This window comes from Sorex fumeus, unplaced genomic scaffold (genome assembly GCF_029834395.1).
Source record: "Sorex fumeus unplaced genomic scaffold, SorFum_2.1 ptg000213l, whole genome shotgun sequence".
In the NCBI taxonomy this organism is placed as follows: domain Eukaryota; kingdom Metazoa; phylum Chordata; class Mammalia; order Eulipotyphla; family Soricidae; genus Sorex; species Sorex fumeus.
The window spans coordinates 546,811-565,006 of record NW_026606270.1 but is presented as its reverse complement, the minus strand read 5'-3'; the positions used below and the strand labels follow the sequence as shown (position 1 = coordinate 565,006).

At 59.9% G+C, this 18,196-nt stretch overlaps 1 protein-coding gene across 1 annotated transcript in view; it reads right to left on the bottom strand.

The window, feature by feature from the left end:
* PTGIS (prostaglandin I2 synthase) overlaps positions 1-12,523 on the bottom strand; it is a 35,334-nt gene extending 22,811 nt beyond the window's left edge. Inside the window, exons 1-4 of the mRNA XM_056108473.1 lie at positions 12,402-12,523; positions 6,587-6,710; positions 3,961-4,139; positions 1,550-1,693 (exon numbers count right to left, since the gene is read on the bottom strand). Coding sequence (XP_055964448.1) covers positions 1,550-1,693; positions 3,961-4,139; positions 6,587-6,710; positions 12,402-12,490 — 536 coding nt within the window. The 5' untranslated portion in view covers positions 12,491-12,523. The remainder of the gene's footprint in view (positions 1-1,549; positions 1,694-3,960; positions 4,140-6,586; positions 6,711-12,401) is intronic.
* Positions 12,524-18,196: the final 5,673 nt, after the last annotated feature.

The following is an 18,196-nucleotide window of genomic DNA, read 5'->3' as shown; positions in this document are numbered from 1 at the left end:
ATGACCGGGCCACCCTGACTCCAGGTCCTGCCCCCACTGGGCCCCACACTCAGGCCTGGCTCCTGTGCCCTCAGGTGGAGGGAGGGCTCACGGCCCCCCCAACAAGGCAGGCGGGCGCCCCCCCCCCCAAACTTTCCGGAAAAGGCGCCGCCCACAGCCCAGACTCAGTCCCCAAACATGTTTGGTTTGGCCGGTGGAGTTTTCCTAAAACAAACTGAACCTATATTTAAACTTTGGGGGAAACTTACTCAAAATCTGGATTTCCGCCTTGTCTTGAATTGACAAAGGAGAGAACCAAGCACCCCCCCCCGCCCCGCCCCAGGGCATAGGGTCCAGTAGGGCTGAGCTGGTGGGGGTGTCCTCCTCCAAGGGGCCGCTCTGCCGGGCCCAGGGTCCCTGCTTGGTCCAGGGGCCGCTGTTCCCATCCCGCCCGCTTATGTTTCCTGCATCTCTACCAAAATTAGGCAATAGGAGGGAAACAGCCCAGGCCTTGGGCCTCGGGCCTCGGTCGGGGGAGGGGCGGGGGGCGGGGACTTCGCTTCTACATCAGGGCCATCAGGGCCATCAGGGCCAGTGGAGGCCAGCAGGCGCACATGCACACGGGGGCCTCTAGGTGGCGCTGGAAGCCAGAAAGGGAAAATGCGGCTGAGGGACCCCCCCCCCCCACGCCCCGCCTTAGTGTCTCTGAGGAGGGGACCCGGAGATGAGGCTTGAATGAGGCTTCACGAGGGGAGATGACGCACGGACCTGCAGGGAACAGCATGCCTGGCAAAGGAACAGACGTTAAAAGACTCTGGGATTTGGAAGGGCAGGCTGGGAGGCTTCCGCAGTGGCATCTCATGGTCTGGGGTCACCCCTTCTCGGTATCCAGTCACCAGCCGGCCTGTGTCCTGTCTATCTGCGGGCAGTGAATCTGAGTTTCCCGGGGAAAGAGAGGTGGGACTCGGGGACCCCACCCCCACCCCCAGAGGCTGCTGCACCATGCCTGTAACCCCATGACCTGGGCAAACCCAGCCACCACCAGCACACGGGCAGCCGGAGTCTAGGGACCGTCCCTGCATGAGCCTGAGGGGGGTCCCGAGCTGCTGGCCCCAGCCCCCACCCCCAGTGACAGGGCCAACCAGGCCAGTGGCCAGGGGCCAGTCCAGTGCTCACAGCCCCATTGGGGCTCCTGGGCACAGGGTGAGGCAGAGTGTCCCCAGGCGCTGGGCGACAGCAGTGGGGACTTGGAACCTAACATGGTCACCTTGGCGGGCACAGCCCGGGTGACCCTCCCGGGGGCCCGGTCCTTGGTCTGAAACGTCCCTCCCTTGGGGGCGCACTGGCCACTGTGGGGCACAGGGGTGGAACGGCGCTAAGTGGAGCCCGGTTCTGCCCCTCTTGGGGTGACCAGAGGCCTCGATTTTGTCCTGTGCCTCCGTTGCAGCTTCTAGACAGAACATGGAGGGTCCCCCCAACAAAAGCAGGGGGTCCCCTGGCAGTCTTCGCCCCAAGCTGCTTCCCCGCCCCCGGCCTCCCGGGTCCCCAGGGCCCTGCTGGGAGCACTCACCGGAGCAGGATGCCATAGCAGAACTCAAACAGGCCCGTCTCGTGCCAGCCGCCGCCCGCCTCCGCCGCGTCGCCCAGCAGGATGGTCCGGAGGTTGGTGTCCACGGCCTCGGTGAGCGCCTGCAGGTCCTTGTGGAGCAGCGTCCTGGGGACAGACAGGCGTGGGTGCTGTGTCCACGGGCAGCCCCGGGTCAGCTCAGGGCAGTGTGGGCCTGATTCTCCCCGTCCCCACCAGGACCCGTCCCTCCAATGGGCCACGACCACTCTCAGTGGAGAGACGAGAGATAGGACAGCGGGGAGGACACCTGCCTCACACGCAGGCAACCGAGGCTCGACCCCCGGCACCCCATAGGGTCCCCCGAACTGCCAGGAGTGATCCCTGAGCACAGAGCCAGGCGTCAGCCCCAAGCATCACTGGGTGTATCACCCACTCCAAGTAAGCATCCGTCTCAGGGATACCCGCTCTGATGGCGTCATTCTACAGAGGCAGAAACCTGGGGACAGAGATGAGAGTGCCCAGGTGGCCGGTGACCCTGCAGGCTCCCAAGCCCCGGCTGACCAGCTCCACAGGGTGGCCCTCCTCAAGCCAAGCCCCTCTGGGGGATGCACGTCCTTCCCCCATGGACTCTAACATCGCTGAGGAGGTGTCCGCAGGGTCACCCAAGGGAATCTGGCCATTTCCCATGTGTTCATTTATCCAGAGACGATTTATTCTGGAAGTGTGGTGCCAAGCTGCCCCTGCCTCGAGCCTCCGCGATGGTCAGCACTGGCCCTGCCAGGGGATGGTGAGAGGCCACAGAAGATGGTGCCCTAAGTTAAGGCCCGGCAGTCTGTGCCCAGCGGCCAGGCAGCACCCGTGTGTGACAGGGACATCTTGGGAAGGGGCCAGGGGCCGCGTGCTCCACAGTTTGGGCACCCCAGGCTTCAGAGACGGGGTCCACGGGTCCCCCCAGACCACGTGAGTGTCAGGGACTCGCGGGTGAGTCTGCAAGGATCGGATGCCAGAGAAATCCCAGAACTCCCGCATAGTGAAAGCTTTGGGGGTGTTCGAGTTGGAAAAAGAACAGCAGAGTCAGGTGGAGAATGTGTGAAGGACACCTGGGCCCTGGACAGGGCTCAGACCCACTGCTGACCACTGCACGCCCAGCTTCCACTCTGCCTCAGGACGCGCCAGCTCCCGCAAAACTCCCTGAAACCGAGTCTGGAGCTATAGCACAGCGGAGAGGGCGTTTGCCTTGCATGCGGCCAAGCCAGGTTTGATCCCCAGCATCCCATAGGGTCCTCTAAGCACCGCCAGGGGTAATTCCTGAGTGCAGAGCCAGGAGTAACCCCAAGCATTGCTGGGTGTGACCCAAAAGGTAAAGGTAAAGGTAAAGGCCCTCCCGTTGATCGTCGATTTGCTCGAGCGGGCCCAGTAACGTCTCCATTGGAGACTTTGTTGTTACTGTGTCTGGCATATCGAATACTCTCGGTAGCTTGCTGGGCTCTCCGAGAGGGGCGGAGGAATCGAACTCGGGTCGGCCATGTTGGCCGCTTGTAAGGCGAACGCCCTACCCGCTGTGCTATCGCTCCAGCCCCAAAAAGCAAAAAAAAAAAAAAAAAAAAAACTTCCCTGAAACCGTGGGAGCAGGTCCTGGAGGAAGGCGGGCTGGCCCCTGGCCTCAGCTTTAGCTGGCCTGCAAAGTCCAGCTTTCTAGAACCTTCCTGACCCCAGGAGAGAGTGCCATGCTGATCATGACTGGACCGGGGGGACCCCTGGGGTGGGCAATCGGCCTTACTCCCTTGGTCTCTCTGAAAGAGACCCCTCTCTCTGTGGGGTCCAGCTTGGTCACGGAGCAGGTGCAGACCGGGATAAGTCCCTTTATGCCCCTAAGCCTCAGTTTCCCCCTCTGTGAATTTAGGATGTAAGTGTCCTCTTGAGGCTGCGGCACAGACGGACGTGCCAGGGCAGGTGAACTCAGAGGGCGGGAGCGGACGAGGGTCTCGGCTGACTGCCCCGGGCTGGCTGCTCCCACCCCACAGGAGGGAGGAGCTTGGCCGGGTCAGTGACAGGTCGGTGACCTGGTGAAGTCACTGCCCGGAACCAGCTGTCCCCTGATGGTGGCAGCAGGGGTGGGGGGCTGCCACCTGCTCCCAGTGGGAAACCAAGACCAAGTCCGGCTGGATGCAGGGCACAGCGCAGGGGTGCAAAGCCACGAGCCCCCACCCCTTCATTTCAGACTGGGAAAGAGGCTCAAGGAGGAGGCGGCTTGCCTGACGTCACGTGGGAGGAAGGGTGCTGGCCAGGCCTGGAGCGGGGTCTGGGGCCCGCTGCCTCCTCCTGAGAATCAGCCCCCACCCATGACCCGGGGTGCTCTGTGTGTGGGGGGGGGAGGGGGCTTGGGCCCGCCGCCCACCCCTGCCCACACTCACGGCTTCAGCTTGGCCTTCTCCTCGCCGGGTTCATGATGCGGAAGCTGCACGTCGAAGATCCGCTCCATGAGGAGGAGGGCGTAGGGCTGGAAGTCCAGTCTGCTGCGCGGCTCCCACACCACCGAGTCGTAGGAGTGGGGGTCCAGGAGCACAGAGACGTACCTGCCTCCCACCAGCACCTGGGGGCCGGCAAGGACTCACGTGAGGGGCTCCCCCGGGCCCCGGCCCTGCCCCCACCCCAGCTGCAGTGGACATGGGCCGCCTGGGAGGCAGAGACCGTCCCTCAGCCCTTTCCAGCTGGAGAGCGCGGCTGAGAGGCCTCAGCCCAGGCCGCTCTAGAACCCCAGCTGAGGCCCCTCTAGAACCCCAGCTGAGGCCCCTCTAGAACCCCAGCTGAGGCTCCAGAATCCCAACAAGGGCTGCTCTAAAAGCCCCAGTTGAGGTTCTGAAACCCCAGCCGAAGACATTCTAGAACCCTAGCTGAGACCACTCTAGAACCCCAGCCCAGGCCACTCTAGAACCCCAGTCAAGGCTCTAGGGTCCCAGTCAAGGCTGCTCTAGAAACCCCCGTCAAGGCTGCTCTAGAAGCCCAGTCGAGGCTCCTAGAACCCCACTCTCTGGTTCTTGTCAGAGCTCCGGCGGCAGGAGTCAGCCCACACGTGGAAACAGGGACTGTTGTATGCCTCAGGGGTGGAGGGAAGGAAGAAGGGAGGGAGGGATAGTAAGATGAATGGATGGACCGATGGATGGAATGAATGGTGGATGGATGGATGGAGGGATGGACGGATGGATGGATGGATTGGGGTGAATGAATGGATGATGGATGGATGGGTGGGTGGGTAGATGGCTGGACAGACAGATGGGTAGGTGGGTGGATAAGTGGATGGCCAGGGATGGATGGAAGAATGGAGGGATGGGAGAACTACGCCTGGATGGATAAGGGGATGGAAGAATGGAAGGACGGAAGGACACTTAGATGGATGATGGATGGTTGGATGGATGAGTGGGTGTGTGGATAGATGGACAGAAGGGTAGACAAGTGTATGGATAGAGGGACAGATGGATGGATGGGTGGATGGATTAAGGGATGGATGGAGAAAGGATGAAGGGATAGATGTTCGCAAGGAAAGTAGGATGGATGAGTGGTGGGAAGGAGGGAAAGGTGGAGGAAATGGATGAATTTATCCTCTGTGAGGATAAATCTTCTAGACTGTAGCCACATAGATGAAACGGTGTCAGGGGATAAAGACGAGGTCACGGATTGTGGATGGTGAGTAAATGGGAGGATGAACGGACAGAAGGAGAGGAGTGGACGGGAGGAAAGGAGAGGGCACGAGCAGGGAACGTGGTGGGTGTGGCAGCAGGGGCCATGCCCAAGAGGGGAAGGAGGCACAGAGCTCAGCCGCTATCCCTGACCTCCCGTTCAGAGCCCGGAGAGTGTGTTATGCCCGCCAGGCTCTCGAGAAAGAGCCCGGTGCCCAAGAGGAAATGCTGCTGGACTGTCATGTGGGCGAGGAGGTGGAAGGACAGGACAGTGGCCGCTGGCAAGAGCCAGGACGGGCAACCGGGGGCTGGGTGGAAGCGAGTAAGGATGGAGCAAAGTTTGGGAGATGGTTAGAGGAGGCTGGCGGAGAATGGGTACAGCGACAGAAAGAGCCGTGCCAGTGGCCGGAAGCTGAAAAGGTGCCCGAAAGGTGGGTGAACGGGTCATGCTTGGTTCAAGGAACAGATGTGGGGGGGGGCTGGAGCGATAGCACAGTGGGTAGGGCGTTTGCCTTGCACGCAGCTGACCTAGGATAGATTCCCAGCATCCCATAGGGTCCCCCGAGCACTGCCAGGAGTCATTCCTGAGTGCAGAGCCAGGAGGAACCCTTGTGCATCACCGGGTGTGACCCAAAAAGAAAAAAATAATAATAAAAAAATAAAGGAATTGATGTATAACAAGCCTGAGAGAACACGCCAGCCCAGAGCACACACTTCGTATCCAGGAGGGCCAGGTTTCACCCATCACTAGATACCAGAGTGACCCCCAAGCATAAAAAAGGGCTCCTAAGCACCACTGGGAGTGTACCCCAAAATAAGCACAATAAAAATAGATGTATATGAAGCTAACAACATATTAAATATAGGGGCTGGAGCAATAGCACAGAGCCAGGAGTAACTGCTGTGCATTGCTGGCTCTGTGCCCAGGAATCGTTCCTGGTCAGCTCGGGGGACCATATGGGGACCTGGGTCAGCCCCATGGAAGGCAAGCACCTTTACCTGCTGTACTGTTTTTTTCCAGTCCTTATCTAACAGTTCTATATTTAATATTTTTTTAAGTGAAATACTTCTTTCTTTCTTTCTTTCTTTCTTTCTTTTTTTTTTTTTTGCTTTTAGTTACTCCTGGCTCTGCACTCAGGAATTACCCCTGGCGGTGCTCAGGGGACCAAATGGGATGCTGGGAACCGAACCCGGGTCGGCTGCGTGCAAGGCAAATGCCCTACCCTCTGTGCTATTGCTCCATCGCTGGGCAGCTTCGGGGCCCCGTCTCTCTCTGAGTGGCTGGGTCTGAGCGCAGATGGTGAAGGGACCCCCCCCCCCATGCTCCAGGCCCCGCCCCTCCCACTAGGCAGGTGGCACTCACCGTGAAGATGTCCCCATGCTTCTCCTTCATCCTGCTCAGGAAGCGGGCAGGGTCCTTCCCGAACTCCAGGGTGTGGCCCAGCCATGGGGCCCGGCCCACGTCCAGGGGAGGCTCGCCACGTCGCCTGCGGGGACCACAGAGCACATCACCACTGGGTAGGGCAGGAGGAGGGAGACTGCAGGACACCGGGTCCCTGTGAAGTGGGGTGGTGCTCCCTGAGACCTTTGAGCAGAGACTGGAGGCCGTGAAGGGAAGCCATATGGAGTCTGTGGCCCAATTACAGCGGGAGGGCAGAGGGGAATGGGGAGGGAGGGAGGGAGGGAGGAAAAGAGGGAGGGAAGGAGGAAGGGAGGAAGAAGGGAAGGAGGGCAGGAAAGATAAGGAAGGAAGGAAGGAAGGAAGGAAGGAAGGAAGGAAGGAAGGAAGGAAGGATGGATCTGAAGTTTGCGTGTGCAGGGGGAGGGCGAGGAGAGCGTCTCAAGCAGAGGGAGCACCAAGTGCGAAGGCCCTGGGGCAGGAGCACCCCTTGCGAGGTTCTGCAGGTGGCAGGAATCTGTGTGCAGTCCCAGAGGAAGCAGCTGGGAGGGTGGCACCCTGGACCTGAGTCCAGCTCTGAGGCCGGATACCGGGTCCACATGGCACGTATCCGGGGGCAGCAGGTCTCGGGTCAGAGCCTGGCACTTGTGGGGGCGCGGGCACCGGGGCAGAGTTTTGGGGGGAGCCACACCTGGCCGTGCTCAGGGCTGCCCCCGGCTCTGCACTCAGGAGCCTGGTGGGCTCATGGGGGTGGTGGTGGGAAACATATGGGGTGTCAGGGATCGAACCCAGGCCAACTGCCGGGCCAAGCAAACGCCTCCCTTCTCTGCTGTTGCTCAGGGCCCAGGAGTGAGATGGAATCAGGGGAGGGGAGCACCTGGGAAGCACCAGGCCCAAAGCCCACTCCTTTCCAGACGGTTCTGTGCATGGTGCTACAAGCTCAGAGGTCGCCCCTGTGTGGGTGGCGCCGTCCCACCAAGCCCACTGACCGGCTCAGGCCTGGTAACTGCCCACAGGCCCACTTCCTGCCTGTGCTCAGGAGTGATCCGGGCACTAATCAGGGGGATCTGGTGCCGGGATTCGAACCAGGGTCACAGCCAGTGGTTTTGCTCCGGCACTGTCCCTCTGGCCGGATCTGGGTTCCTGATGTACTCTCGGTGCTGCCCAAGTGGACACCGGCACCCCATGCTGCAGGTGGGGGACCGGGTGCCTCAACAGGGCCTGACGCTCTCCCGAAACCTACGGGCCGGCCCGAGTCTCTCTGCCCTCCCCATCCTGGCGTCCTGCAGGCAGCTGGCATCTTTCTCCAGAAATGTGCCCAGGAGGAGCAGACAAAGACAGGAAGTCAGGGGCTGGGAGCCCGAGCCCGTGGGGGCAGGCGGTCCCACCGCCCCCAGGGACATAGTGCACAGTGACTCGGCCGCGGCTGCCAGCTGGAGTGGGGGGACCCCGCGTCTCGACCTCACTCTCACTACTTCAGAGGCACTGTCAGGCCCCGCAGGGGCTCAGGGGAGGAGGCCTGGACCCCCAGCCTAGCCCCAACGCCTGTCCACATGCCAGTCACCTCTCTCCTGCATCCCCGGGGGCTGCCCCCCTGGGCGGGGCCTCCCAGACCGTCCCCTCCGGACCCCGTGGCCAGCTCCACTTGGTGCTTGCTCGTCTCCACAGGTCAGCGTCCAGGGTGAGAATGGCCACCAGCTGCCTCTGGGAGTTCAGCTCCTCCTGTGGAATGGGGCCCTGCTGGGGTCAGGGAACGCTCAGAACTGGGCACACAGTAGGTGCTTAATAAACGCAGGGCACAGGAGAGAACGCAGCGTGCTCCTGCGCCCACGGTGCTCGCTGAGTGGCTGATGGGGACGAGGGGGAAGAGTGTGGGTGAAGAGCCCGGGCGAGCTGGGCCACGGTCAAGAGCGTCCAGAGCGACCAGCCGGTGCCAGGTCGGCTTCTCTCTCCAGAAACTTCAACTCAACCCAGGGGCTCCAGGAGGACTTAATGGGGGTTGGGGGGAGGTGGACAAAAAGGGGGCAATTAGCAGGGAGCCTGGGGGGGGGGGCTGTTCGGGTCACTTAACCCTTTCTTTCCTGGGGCCCGCCTAGGGGCAGTCTGCCGGGAACCTGGGGTGACCCAGAACCCGCCACCTCCCCAGCGGTGACCTCCGAGCCTCCGCCACACCTCCCCTCCGCCTCCCACTCGGAAGTCCTTCACCCTAGTTTTTGTGTTTCTGTTTTTATGACCTGCAGATCCAGAGAATCGTTTCTCACTAACAATATTAAGAAATAGAAATAACAGTGGGGGCTGGAGCGCTTGTGACAGGGAGGGCGTTTGCCTTGCACGCGGCCGACCCAAGTTCGATTCCCAGCATCCCATAGGGTCCCCTGAGCACCGCCAGGAGTAATTCCTAAGTGCGGAGCCAGGAGTACACCCTGTGCATCACTGGGTGTAACCCAAAAGAAAGAAAAAAAAGAGCAGTGGTAGGCAGAGAGAGAGGGCAGCAGGGAGATTGCCTTGCATGTGGACAACCTGTGTTCGATCCCAGCATCCCGTGTGGTCCCCTGCGCCCCGCCAGGAGTGATTCCTCAGCACAGAGCCAGGGCTAAGCCGGGTGTGCTACCTCCATTCTCCCCACCTCTCCCCCCGGAAAAAAAAAAAAAGCAAATCCAGTGGCACCAGAAGAGCCTCCAACAGGACAGCCCCTGCTGGAAGGCCACAGGGGTGGTCGGTCGGATGCGGAGAGGCTGAGTCGCAGCTGGCCTGAGGCTGGGTCCGTGCCACTGGGTCTCCCCATCCCCCACAGGCAGCTGGGACTCTGCATTATGTGTGAGGGTGGATGGAACTCCGGCCGTCACACCCCAGAGCCATCCATCCGGGACTGGGTTCTGCCTCCGGCAAACAAGTGATTGATGGGCTCAATGGTGCCGCTTAGGAACAGATTTATTCGTCGCTGTGCTGTTTCCGTCTGCCGTCTTGGGAGGGCCCAGATCTGGCGGTGCCTGGGGGCTGCTCCCAGCTCCGTGCTCAGGAGTCACTCGCGGGGTGCTCCGGGGACATTGCCTCCCCCCCTCCTCCGCCCCGCCCTTCCGGAAGGACCCTCCAGCCGAGCTCCATGGTTTATTCTCCTCACACCGTGTGGTTGCCAGACCTCGAGGTAGGGAGCGCAGTGGGGGACGTGGAGGCTGAGAAGCCCTTCTGACTCGAGTCACTGTTTCCCACAGCCCAGCCCTGCTGCCCAGGCTGGCCCGGACAAGGGGCTGCGCCCCTCTGAGCCTCAGTCTCCTTCCGGTCAGGGGTGGGCAACACCATGACCCCTGCCAGGGCGGCAGAGAAAGAGATCGGTGGCCAGCGCCAGCTCTGTGGAACCCTCACATACACAGTGCACCCCAATATCCACATGCGGATCCTCAGACTCTGCCCGCGGTAAACAAACGGGGACTGACTCTGGAAGAGAAGCAACCCGTCTGGGGGGAGGGCAGGGATTAGCTGAAACCAGGTGAAAGAGTCCTTCCTTCTTTTTTTGTTTGGTTTTGTTTGTTTTGAGATCACACCCAGCAATGCTCAGGGCTCACCCCTGGCTTGGTGCTCAGGGGTCACTGCAGATGAGCCTGGGGGCGCAGGGGGGACCAGATGGGGCGCTGGGGACAGAACCCGGGTCGGCCGTGTGCAAGGCAAGAGACTAACTGCTGTACTGTCGCTCTAGCCCTAGTGAGTGTCCTTCTTTTTTTATAAGTGTCCGTCCCTCTTTTTTTTTTTTTGTGCTTGTTTGTTTTTTGGGTCACACCCAGCGGTGCACAGGGGTTCCTCCTGGCTCTGCACTCAGGAATGACTCCTGGCGGTGCTTGGGGGACCACATGGGATGCCGGGAATCGAACCCAGGTCAGCCATGTGCAAGGCAAATGCCCGTCCCGCTATGCTATTGCTCCAGCCCCAGTGTCCTTCCTTTTAACCCAGTGATGATTCGGACCAAGTGTCCCTTTCTGAAGATGGGGAAACTTCCTGCTCAACTTGCTGGCTGCAAGGCAACAGGCATTTCCAGCCACTCAGAAATGCTGCGCTCGGAGCCCCCTGGAATCTGTGTCTTTGAGGGTGGCTCCATCCACCCCAAAGAAAAGCAGAGAGTGTCAGACGTCTGCGGAGCATCACAGGAAGGGGTAAAAACTCTGGAAACAACCTAAAAATTCACCAACAGTGACAGGAAGAAAGAGAGAGTGGGAAGTCTGCGTTTATTCACAGAGAATACTGCAGACACAGGGAGGGCGGCCCACCCTGCGGGCGGGGAGGAGCGGCCAGCCAGACTCTGCCTCAGCACCCCAAAAACCCTGGCAAGCTGCGAGGAATCATTCATTCCCTCAGAGGGCAGCCCATCTGTCCTCCTCATCTCTGTCCTCCCGGGCAAATGCCGGAGTACATGGTTTTACAATCAACCCGAAAAGATGCCCAAGGTTGCAAATATAATGAGCTCATTACTTGGAAAGTCAACGGAATGTTTAAAAGTAAAAGGTTCCCTGTAGATCTGGAATGTCACACACACGCCCATACAGAGAGAGAGAGAGAGAGAGAGAGAGAGAGAGAGAGAGAGAGACAGAGAGAGAAAGAGAGAGAGAAAGAGAGAGAGAGAGAGACAGAGAGAGACAGAGAGAGACAGAGAGAGACAGAGAGAGAGAGAGAGAGAGAGAGACTGGTGCTAGCTACATGCTATGTCCTACAATATAATTTTAAAAACAGCTTGGGAGCTGGAGACAGAGAGACTGGAGGAGATGTCTCCGTGGACCGGTCCGAACATTAAGGGAAAAACAGATGAAACGCAAATAAATCCTGGAGTTTGGCTAACAGGCCCAGACTAAAAAGGTTTCTTCATTTGGACAAATGTACCATGACGACGGTTAACATTTCTAGCACAGACAGGGTGAGGGCTGCTGGAGAGTGTCTCTGTGCTGATCCCTCCCCATAAACATCACCCCAGTCCAAAATGCAAAATGGGCTTTAAAAAAGAAATCTTGGGGTCCGAGTGATAGCACAGCGGGGAGGGCGTTTGCCGTATACACGGCCAACCCGGGCTCGGGCCCAGCATCCCATAGGGTCCCCCAAACACCTCCAGGAGTAATTCCTGAGTTCAGAGCCAAGAGTAACCCCTGAGTATCGCGGGTTTGACCCAAAAAGCCAAAAAGAGAGAGAGAGAGAGAGAGAGAGAGAGAGAGAGAGAGAGAGAGAGAGAGAGAGAGAGAGAGAGAGAAAGAAAAGAAAGGGAAACTCGACTGCTTCCCACACTGCGCAGGAAAGGTGGAGAAGGGCCGGGCGCTTGGCCTCGGTCTATAGTGATATAAACATTCACTCAGTCGGTGTCAAAGGCATCCAGTTGTCCGGGTGCGATTCAAACCCGTGTCCCAGACGTTTGGTAAAAGAAAAGGCAACGGTGCCGGGAGTGTGGGTCTTACATTTTTCTCCTGAATCCCACCTTCTCTGTGGACACTGGAGAAACCCTTCGGGGTCTTGGGCCCAGACCTCTGGATCTGGGGACCTCGCGAGGGACCCCAGCGGGGAGGGGCGCCTTTCCCAGCCTCAGTTTCTCTCGGGGCGCTGGTGGAGGCCCTCGGGGTGGACCCCCGGGCAAGCGCCTCCGGGTCTTCTGTCCTACCCCCCACCCACGCCGTCCGTCTCTCCCGCCCCTGGGATGGGCAGGGGCCCCCGGAGTCGGGTCGAGTGCGGGGTCCCGGCTCTGGGCACCCGCCGGCCGGCCGGACCCCGCGCACTCGGGGATGCGCGCGGGGCGCGCGGGGACACTCACCGCCAGCGCCGGCGGCGCAGAAGCAGCCGCGCGAGCAGCAGGAGCGCGAGCAGGAGGACCAGGACGCCGAGGACCAGCGCGCGCGCCATGGCCGGGCGGGCGCGAGTGGGCAGCGGGCGGCCGGCGGCGCGTCCAGGTGCCGCCCCCCCACGTCCCCGCCCCGACGGCGCCGCGGGCGGGGGCGGGGCGCGCGCGGGACCCTCGCGGGGCCGGGGCCGGGGAGGGGCGCGCGGGGAGGGACGCGCAACCCGGGCCCGCCCAGCACGGCCTCCCGCTCCGCCGGGCCGGAGAGGAAGGGTCGCGCCCACCGGTGCCCAGGGCGCGATGCTGCGGGGTCCGGCCCCGGGTCCGGTGGCCTCATTCCAGGCTGGAGCCCAGTCCCGCTCCCGCTCACCGGCAGGCTCTTTATCTTGCAGGGAAACTGCACTTCCCTTTCGGGGTCCGGGGTGCGGGGTCTTTATCTTGCAGGGAAGCTGCACTTCCCTTTCGGGGTGGGAAGGGGGTAGGGAGGTAGGGGGTGGGCCCCGGGCGCCAGCGGCCTGAAGGGAAGCATGGGCAGTTTGGGTTCTGCCCAGCAGCCTTCTCCTGGGGTCCTCAGGCTTCTCCAGGCAGAAGAGGACTCTCCCCTAGTTCCCCCCTCACGCCTGTCACCGGGCCTTTGCACAAGCTGCATCTGCTCTTGGCTGGGCGAATGGCCCAGGGTTCCTTCCATCCTCACCTCCCTCTGCTGCTGTTTAACTGGGATCCCCTCCAGAAAGCCTCCCTGACCACCTGTTATCCCACCCCACACGCTGTAACCTTCATCTGTTGTCCCTGACATCTCCCTTCCCCCATCAGCAAGCCAGTGATCTGCCCCAATAACGGCTGGCAGGGCAGTTGGATAAATCCTTGCCGGATTCAGAACATGGGGAAGCGAAAGGAGTTTCCTGAACCTCGTGTTTATTTTTCCAATTTATGCACCGGTGAAGCCAACAGTCCCAAAAAGGCTGCGGGCCGGGCCTGGAGGGTTTTCTCCAAATTTGGGGAGCGCCTCAGGGCAGCCTCCTCACAGTGGGGGTTCACCGCTCTGAATGTATTGAATGTCGTAACCCCAGGTCAGTCTGTCCAACCGCCCCAGCCGCAGGGACCCCCAGGGGACAGGACAGAGGAGAGAGGACAGTGACCCCATCCAGGTGACACGCGCAACTGATTGAGACCCTGCGGGCTTTAGTCCAGCCTCTGCTCCCCTCTGATGACTGGAGAAATAGCTTCCTCCTGTCAGGGTGCTGGTGAGGACTGAGTTAGATGATGAGAGTATGAAATTACCCTGCAGGGTGCCCGGCACATAGTAGGTGCTCAATAAATGCTAGCTTTTCTAGTCCAATGCCTTGGAGTCCAACCCTTCCCCCTTGGCATGTTCCTCTCTCCCCTCCAGCCCAGGGCAAAGGTCACTCCCCAGGGACACCAGAATAGAGGACAACTGGGTGCTATGGGCCTATGGCCCAGCTCATAGGACCCCAGTGTCCTTATGGGAAGATAGGAAGGTGGGAAGATCCTGTCCCATCCCGTCCCAGGCCGCTGTGGGTCTGAGCTCACCAGGGAACGCCACCTTTTAGGGAATTGTCCTCTGGATGTCGGCTGGGACCCCTGAAGAGTGATTTTGTTTTCCTTCCCTATCTCCTCTTCCTCCTCTTCAGTGTGGGAGGTTGTCCGTGGGGTGGTTCTAGAGAAACCAAGGAAACTCGCCAAGCCCCAAACCAGAGTGTCGGTGCAGCCCTGCCTGGGATAGCTACCTCCCGACGCCTGGCTGGAAGCGGTAATCAGATGTCTGCGCCGTTCAGAGGCGCCGTGAGTCAGATTTTCTCTTCCACGCAGCCAAAAACATTCCTGGCGCAGACCTTCCCGAGGGGGGACGGCGTGAGTAATCGCCCGTCCCGAGCCGAGCCCGACACCGGCTCCTGAGGAACCATTGAAATTGTTACTTCATCGTATTATTTTTACTTTTATTACTGCATTATCGGGCGAAGAGAACGTCCAAGTCTCGGGCTGCAGTATCCTGCAGGAACAGGCAGGCCCGGCGGGCAGCGGAAATTCCAAAGCCGGCCCTGAGCACTGACCAGGCCTTGCTCAGGACAGGAACACTCGGGCTTCATGAAGAAGAAGAGGGGCTGGGAGAGGGTTCAGGGGGCGCAGCTGACCCAGGTTCAATACCCAGCACTGCATAGAGTATCTGAGCACCGCCAGGAGTGACCCCTGAGCACAGGGCAAGGAGTAAATCCTGAGCACCGCCAGGAGTCAACCTGAGCACAGAGCAAGGAGTAAGTCCTGAGCATGCCAGGAATGACCCCTGAACAGAGCAAGGAGTAAATCCTGAGAGCACCGCCAGGAGTGACCCTGAGCACAGAGCAAGGAGTAAATCCTGAGCACAGCCAGGAGTGACCCTTGAGCACAGGGCAAGGAGTAAATCCTAAGCCCGCCAGGTGTGAACCCTGAACAGAGCAAGGAGTTTAAATCCTGAGCGCTACTGGATGTGACCCCTGAGCACTGCCAGGTTTGGCCCCGAAACATAAAAGAAGGTGAGAGGCAGTTACCCACCTCAGGGCTCCTCCAGTCCAGGTAGAAGGGCTGGAACACCCCCGGGCTTGAGGGTTGAGTTCACAGCCCAGCGTCGCCACTTCTTGCTGCCGCACCTAAGGGCCCTGGACAGTCCTTTAAGTCCCAACTGACTGCTCTGGCGCATGCGCAGTGGCGCATGACTCGACAGCGAGGTGGGCTGGGCACCCGCAGGATTCCAGCACCCCACATGCATCAGCGCCTCTATGCCAGAACTAAGCCCCCATGTCAGGCAGACCCTCAGGGAATTGTTGTCTGTTCCTCTGGGGGCTCCCCACAAGTGACGAGCCAGTGGACATCATCCCCTAGGGAGTTTCCCTGCCTCAGGACCTCAGTCAGGTCAGCACGCCAGCCACCCAGCCTTCACTGCCCCCGCCCCATGCCCACTCTGCCAGGGACCAGCTCTGGCTCCATTCTGCCTCCTAGAAGCCCCAATGCGGGTACCAGGAGGGGAACCGCCTTCGGGGTGAGACCAGAGGGTCAGGGAGGAAGTTGGGCTTTCATTTTTCTTTGGGGGATAAGGCAGGTCCCATGTAGTGTTCAGAAGATCTGGAGCGCGCGCGCGCACACACACACACACACACACACACACACACACATGCAGTGACTCTCAGAGTCAGGCTGAGACCCTGCTGTGAATTGGCAGTGATGCTTGTGGGTCACCCGCAGTGCTAGGGGAACCCCCCTGTGGTATTCGGGGGACCACATGGTGCTGGGGGTCGAATAGGCATGCTTTCACCATGCTTGTTCGGGTTTTAAGTATTTTCAAAATATTTAAAATAGTTTGGGCTGAAGCGATAGCACAGCGGGTAGGGCGTTTTTGCCTAGCATGCGGCTGACTCGGGTTCGATTCCTCAACCTTCTCGGAGGGCCCTGGGAGTATCCCGCCCACACGGCAGAGCCTGGCAAGCTCATCATGGCATATTCGATATGCCAAAAAACAGTAACAACAAGTCTCACAATGGAGACGTTACTGGTGCCTGTTCGAGCAAATCAACGAACAACGGGAGGACAGTGCTACAGTGCTAAAATATTTCAAAAGGGTCCGAGAAATATTACTGCGGGGTGGGTGCTTGCCCTGCACACAGCTGACCCAGGTTTGATCCCCGGCATCCCACAGGATCCCCTGAGCACCACCAGGAGGGATCCCTGAGCATAGAGCCAGGAGCCAGCCCTGAGCACAGCTGGGTATGACCCCAAATCTATGAACAACGGGATGGCAGTGATACAGTGAAATATTTTCATAATGATACCCGCAGCTTTGAGGTCATCCAGACCATTTGCAATGCTTCTTCACACTGACTTGTTCATCCTTAATTTATGTCCCTTTCCTTGATAATTCTAGTTGCTGCTGCAGTGACCGCGACTGGGGACTCTCAAGATTCTCTGAGGTCGTGGGGGAGGGGGGTGGACTCCACGTGGCAGGGAGCACTTCGAGAGGGAGAGGGACTCTGGCTGGCACACTGTGAAGGTAGCATTGTTTCGGTGGTGGCGCGCACCATCTGCTCGCCAGGGGGCGCTCTCGGCGGTGGTGCCCGCCCCGCCTGCAGACGCTGCTGGCAGCACCCACCTGCCTGTTCAGGGGCACGGTTCCTGGCCTCAGTGCCCACATCCACGAGGGGCCCTCACCTTTGGTTGTGTTCAAACATACCTGTGGCTCTAGAAAGGCTCAGGGCACTGGGGACCAGAGGGTGGCACTGCCAGGGTGGTGCTGGGTACTGGTGGTGGCTTCGGGCATCGAACTCCCAGCCTGTGCTCGAGAGACCGCTGGCCTGCCCCCACGGAGGTTTCCCCTGAGCAAGGCCTCCGGCCACTCCTGAGCACAGGGACAGGCTCTGAACTCCGCTGGGTGTGACCCCAAATCCCACCCACCCAAAGAAAGACACACCGGACTGTCTCGGGCTGTTTGCCCGGAAACCACCATTCACTCTCCCGTTTGGTTTATCCAATCTCTTACAAGGAAGTACATAGCCCCCAGGAGGCCGCCAAGGTGGGGAGAGGCATACAAGAGATTTCTGGGGGGATGCCAGGGAAGAGAGTGAGGAGGGAGTGGAGGGGGTTGGGGGAACGGGGAGGGAGGAAGGGAGGGAGGGAGGGGAGACTGAACCTCTAAGGAAGATCAGCACGTCCAGAGGGACCCCCATCTGCGAGGGGCTGGCCCGAGGGCCCTGCCTCCCCTCGGGTGTCATCAGAGCAGCGTTGGAGGGGGTCTGGCTCCCCTGCAGTAGAGGCAGCCTCTGCAGAGAGAGGCACTAGGGAGAAGCCGGCAGCACATGCCTCCGCAGGCACCAGCCACGGGTCCTTCCACGCCCAGACGCAGAGCCAGGCTGAGAGGTGGAGGAAAAAGAGCAGCGCCGTCGCGTCTCTGCCGGGTCTTGGTGCTGGAGGGCACTAGGTCCCAGGCAAGCACAAGGAGTGTGTGAAGTGAGCCGGCTGGCAGGGAGGCAGTAGGGAGGGGTGGGGACAGGGGAAAACTGGGGCGCTGCCCCGGCCAAAGGGGGTGCTCAGTGCAGCCCACAGGGCTGCGTGCAAAGACACGTCCAGGGTGGCCAGGCCTTCCGCTCTAGGGAGGCCAGAGAGAACGGCTCTCGGATGAGACACCGTAGGAGCACGCAGCCTGCATCTGCCTCGGGAGCGACCCTGGAAGGCACTGACCAACGGCCACTTTGTAGTGACCAGGCAGGAATGGGACATGGACCAAATCTCTTTAGAGAGGCACAGAACGAACATAGTTTTAGGGGCTGTCAAAGGGAAAAGCAGCAAAGGCCCAGCTGACAGGATGCTGGCTGCTCTGGCCTAGGGGGTGAAGCATACGGACACGGACACGCACATGTACACACAGCACGCACGGAGACACACATGGACACACACAAACTCACATACACGAAGAGACACATACACACAGACACACAGACACACAGACATACACAAACACGCAGAGACACATACACCCGGACATGGACACACATAGACAAACACATACACAGAGAGATTCATGCACACAGACACACAGGAACACACATACATACTCACAGATAGACACAGAGACACAAACACACAGACACACGTAAAGGCACAGGCACATATGAACACACATATACACAGAGACACGTCTATACATGGACACACAGAAACACACACGGAAAGATACATCCACACAGACACACAGCCACACACCCACAGAGAGATACAGACACATGCAG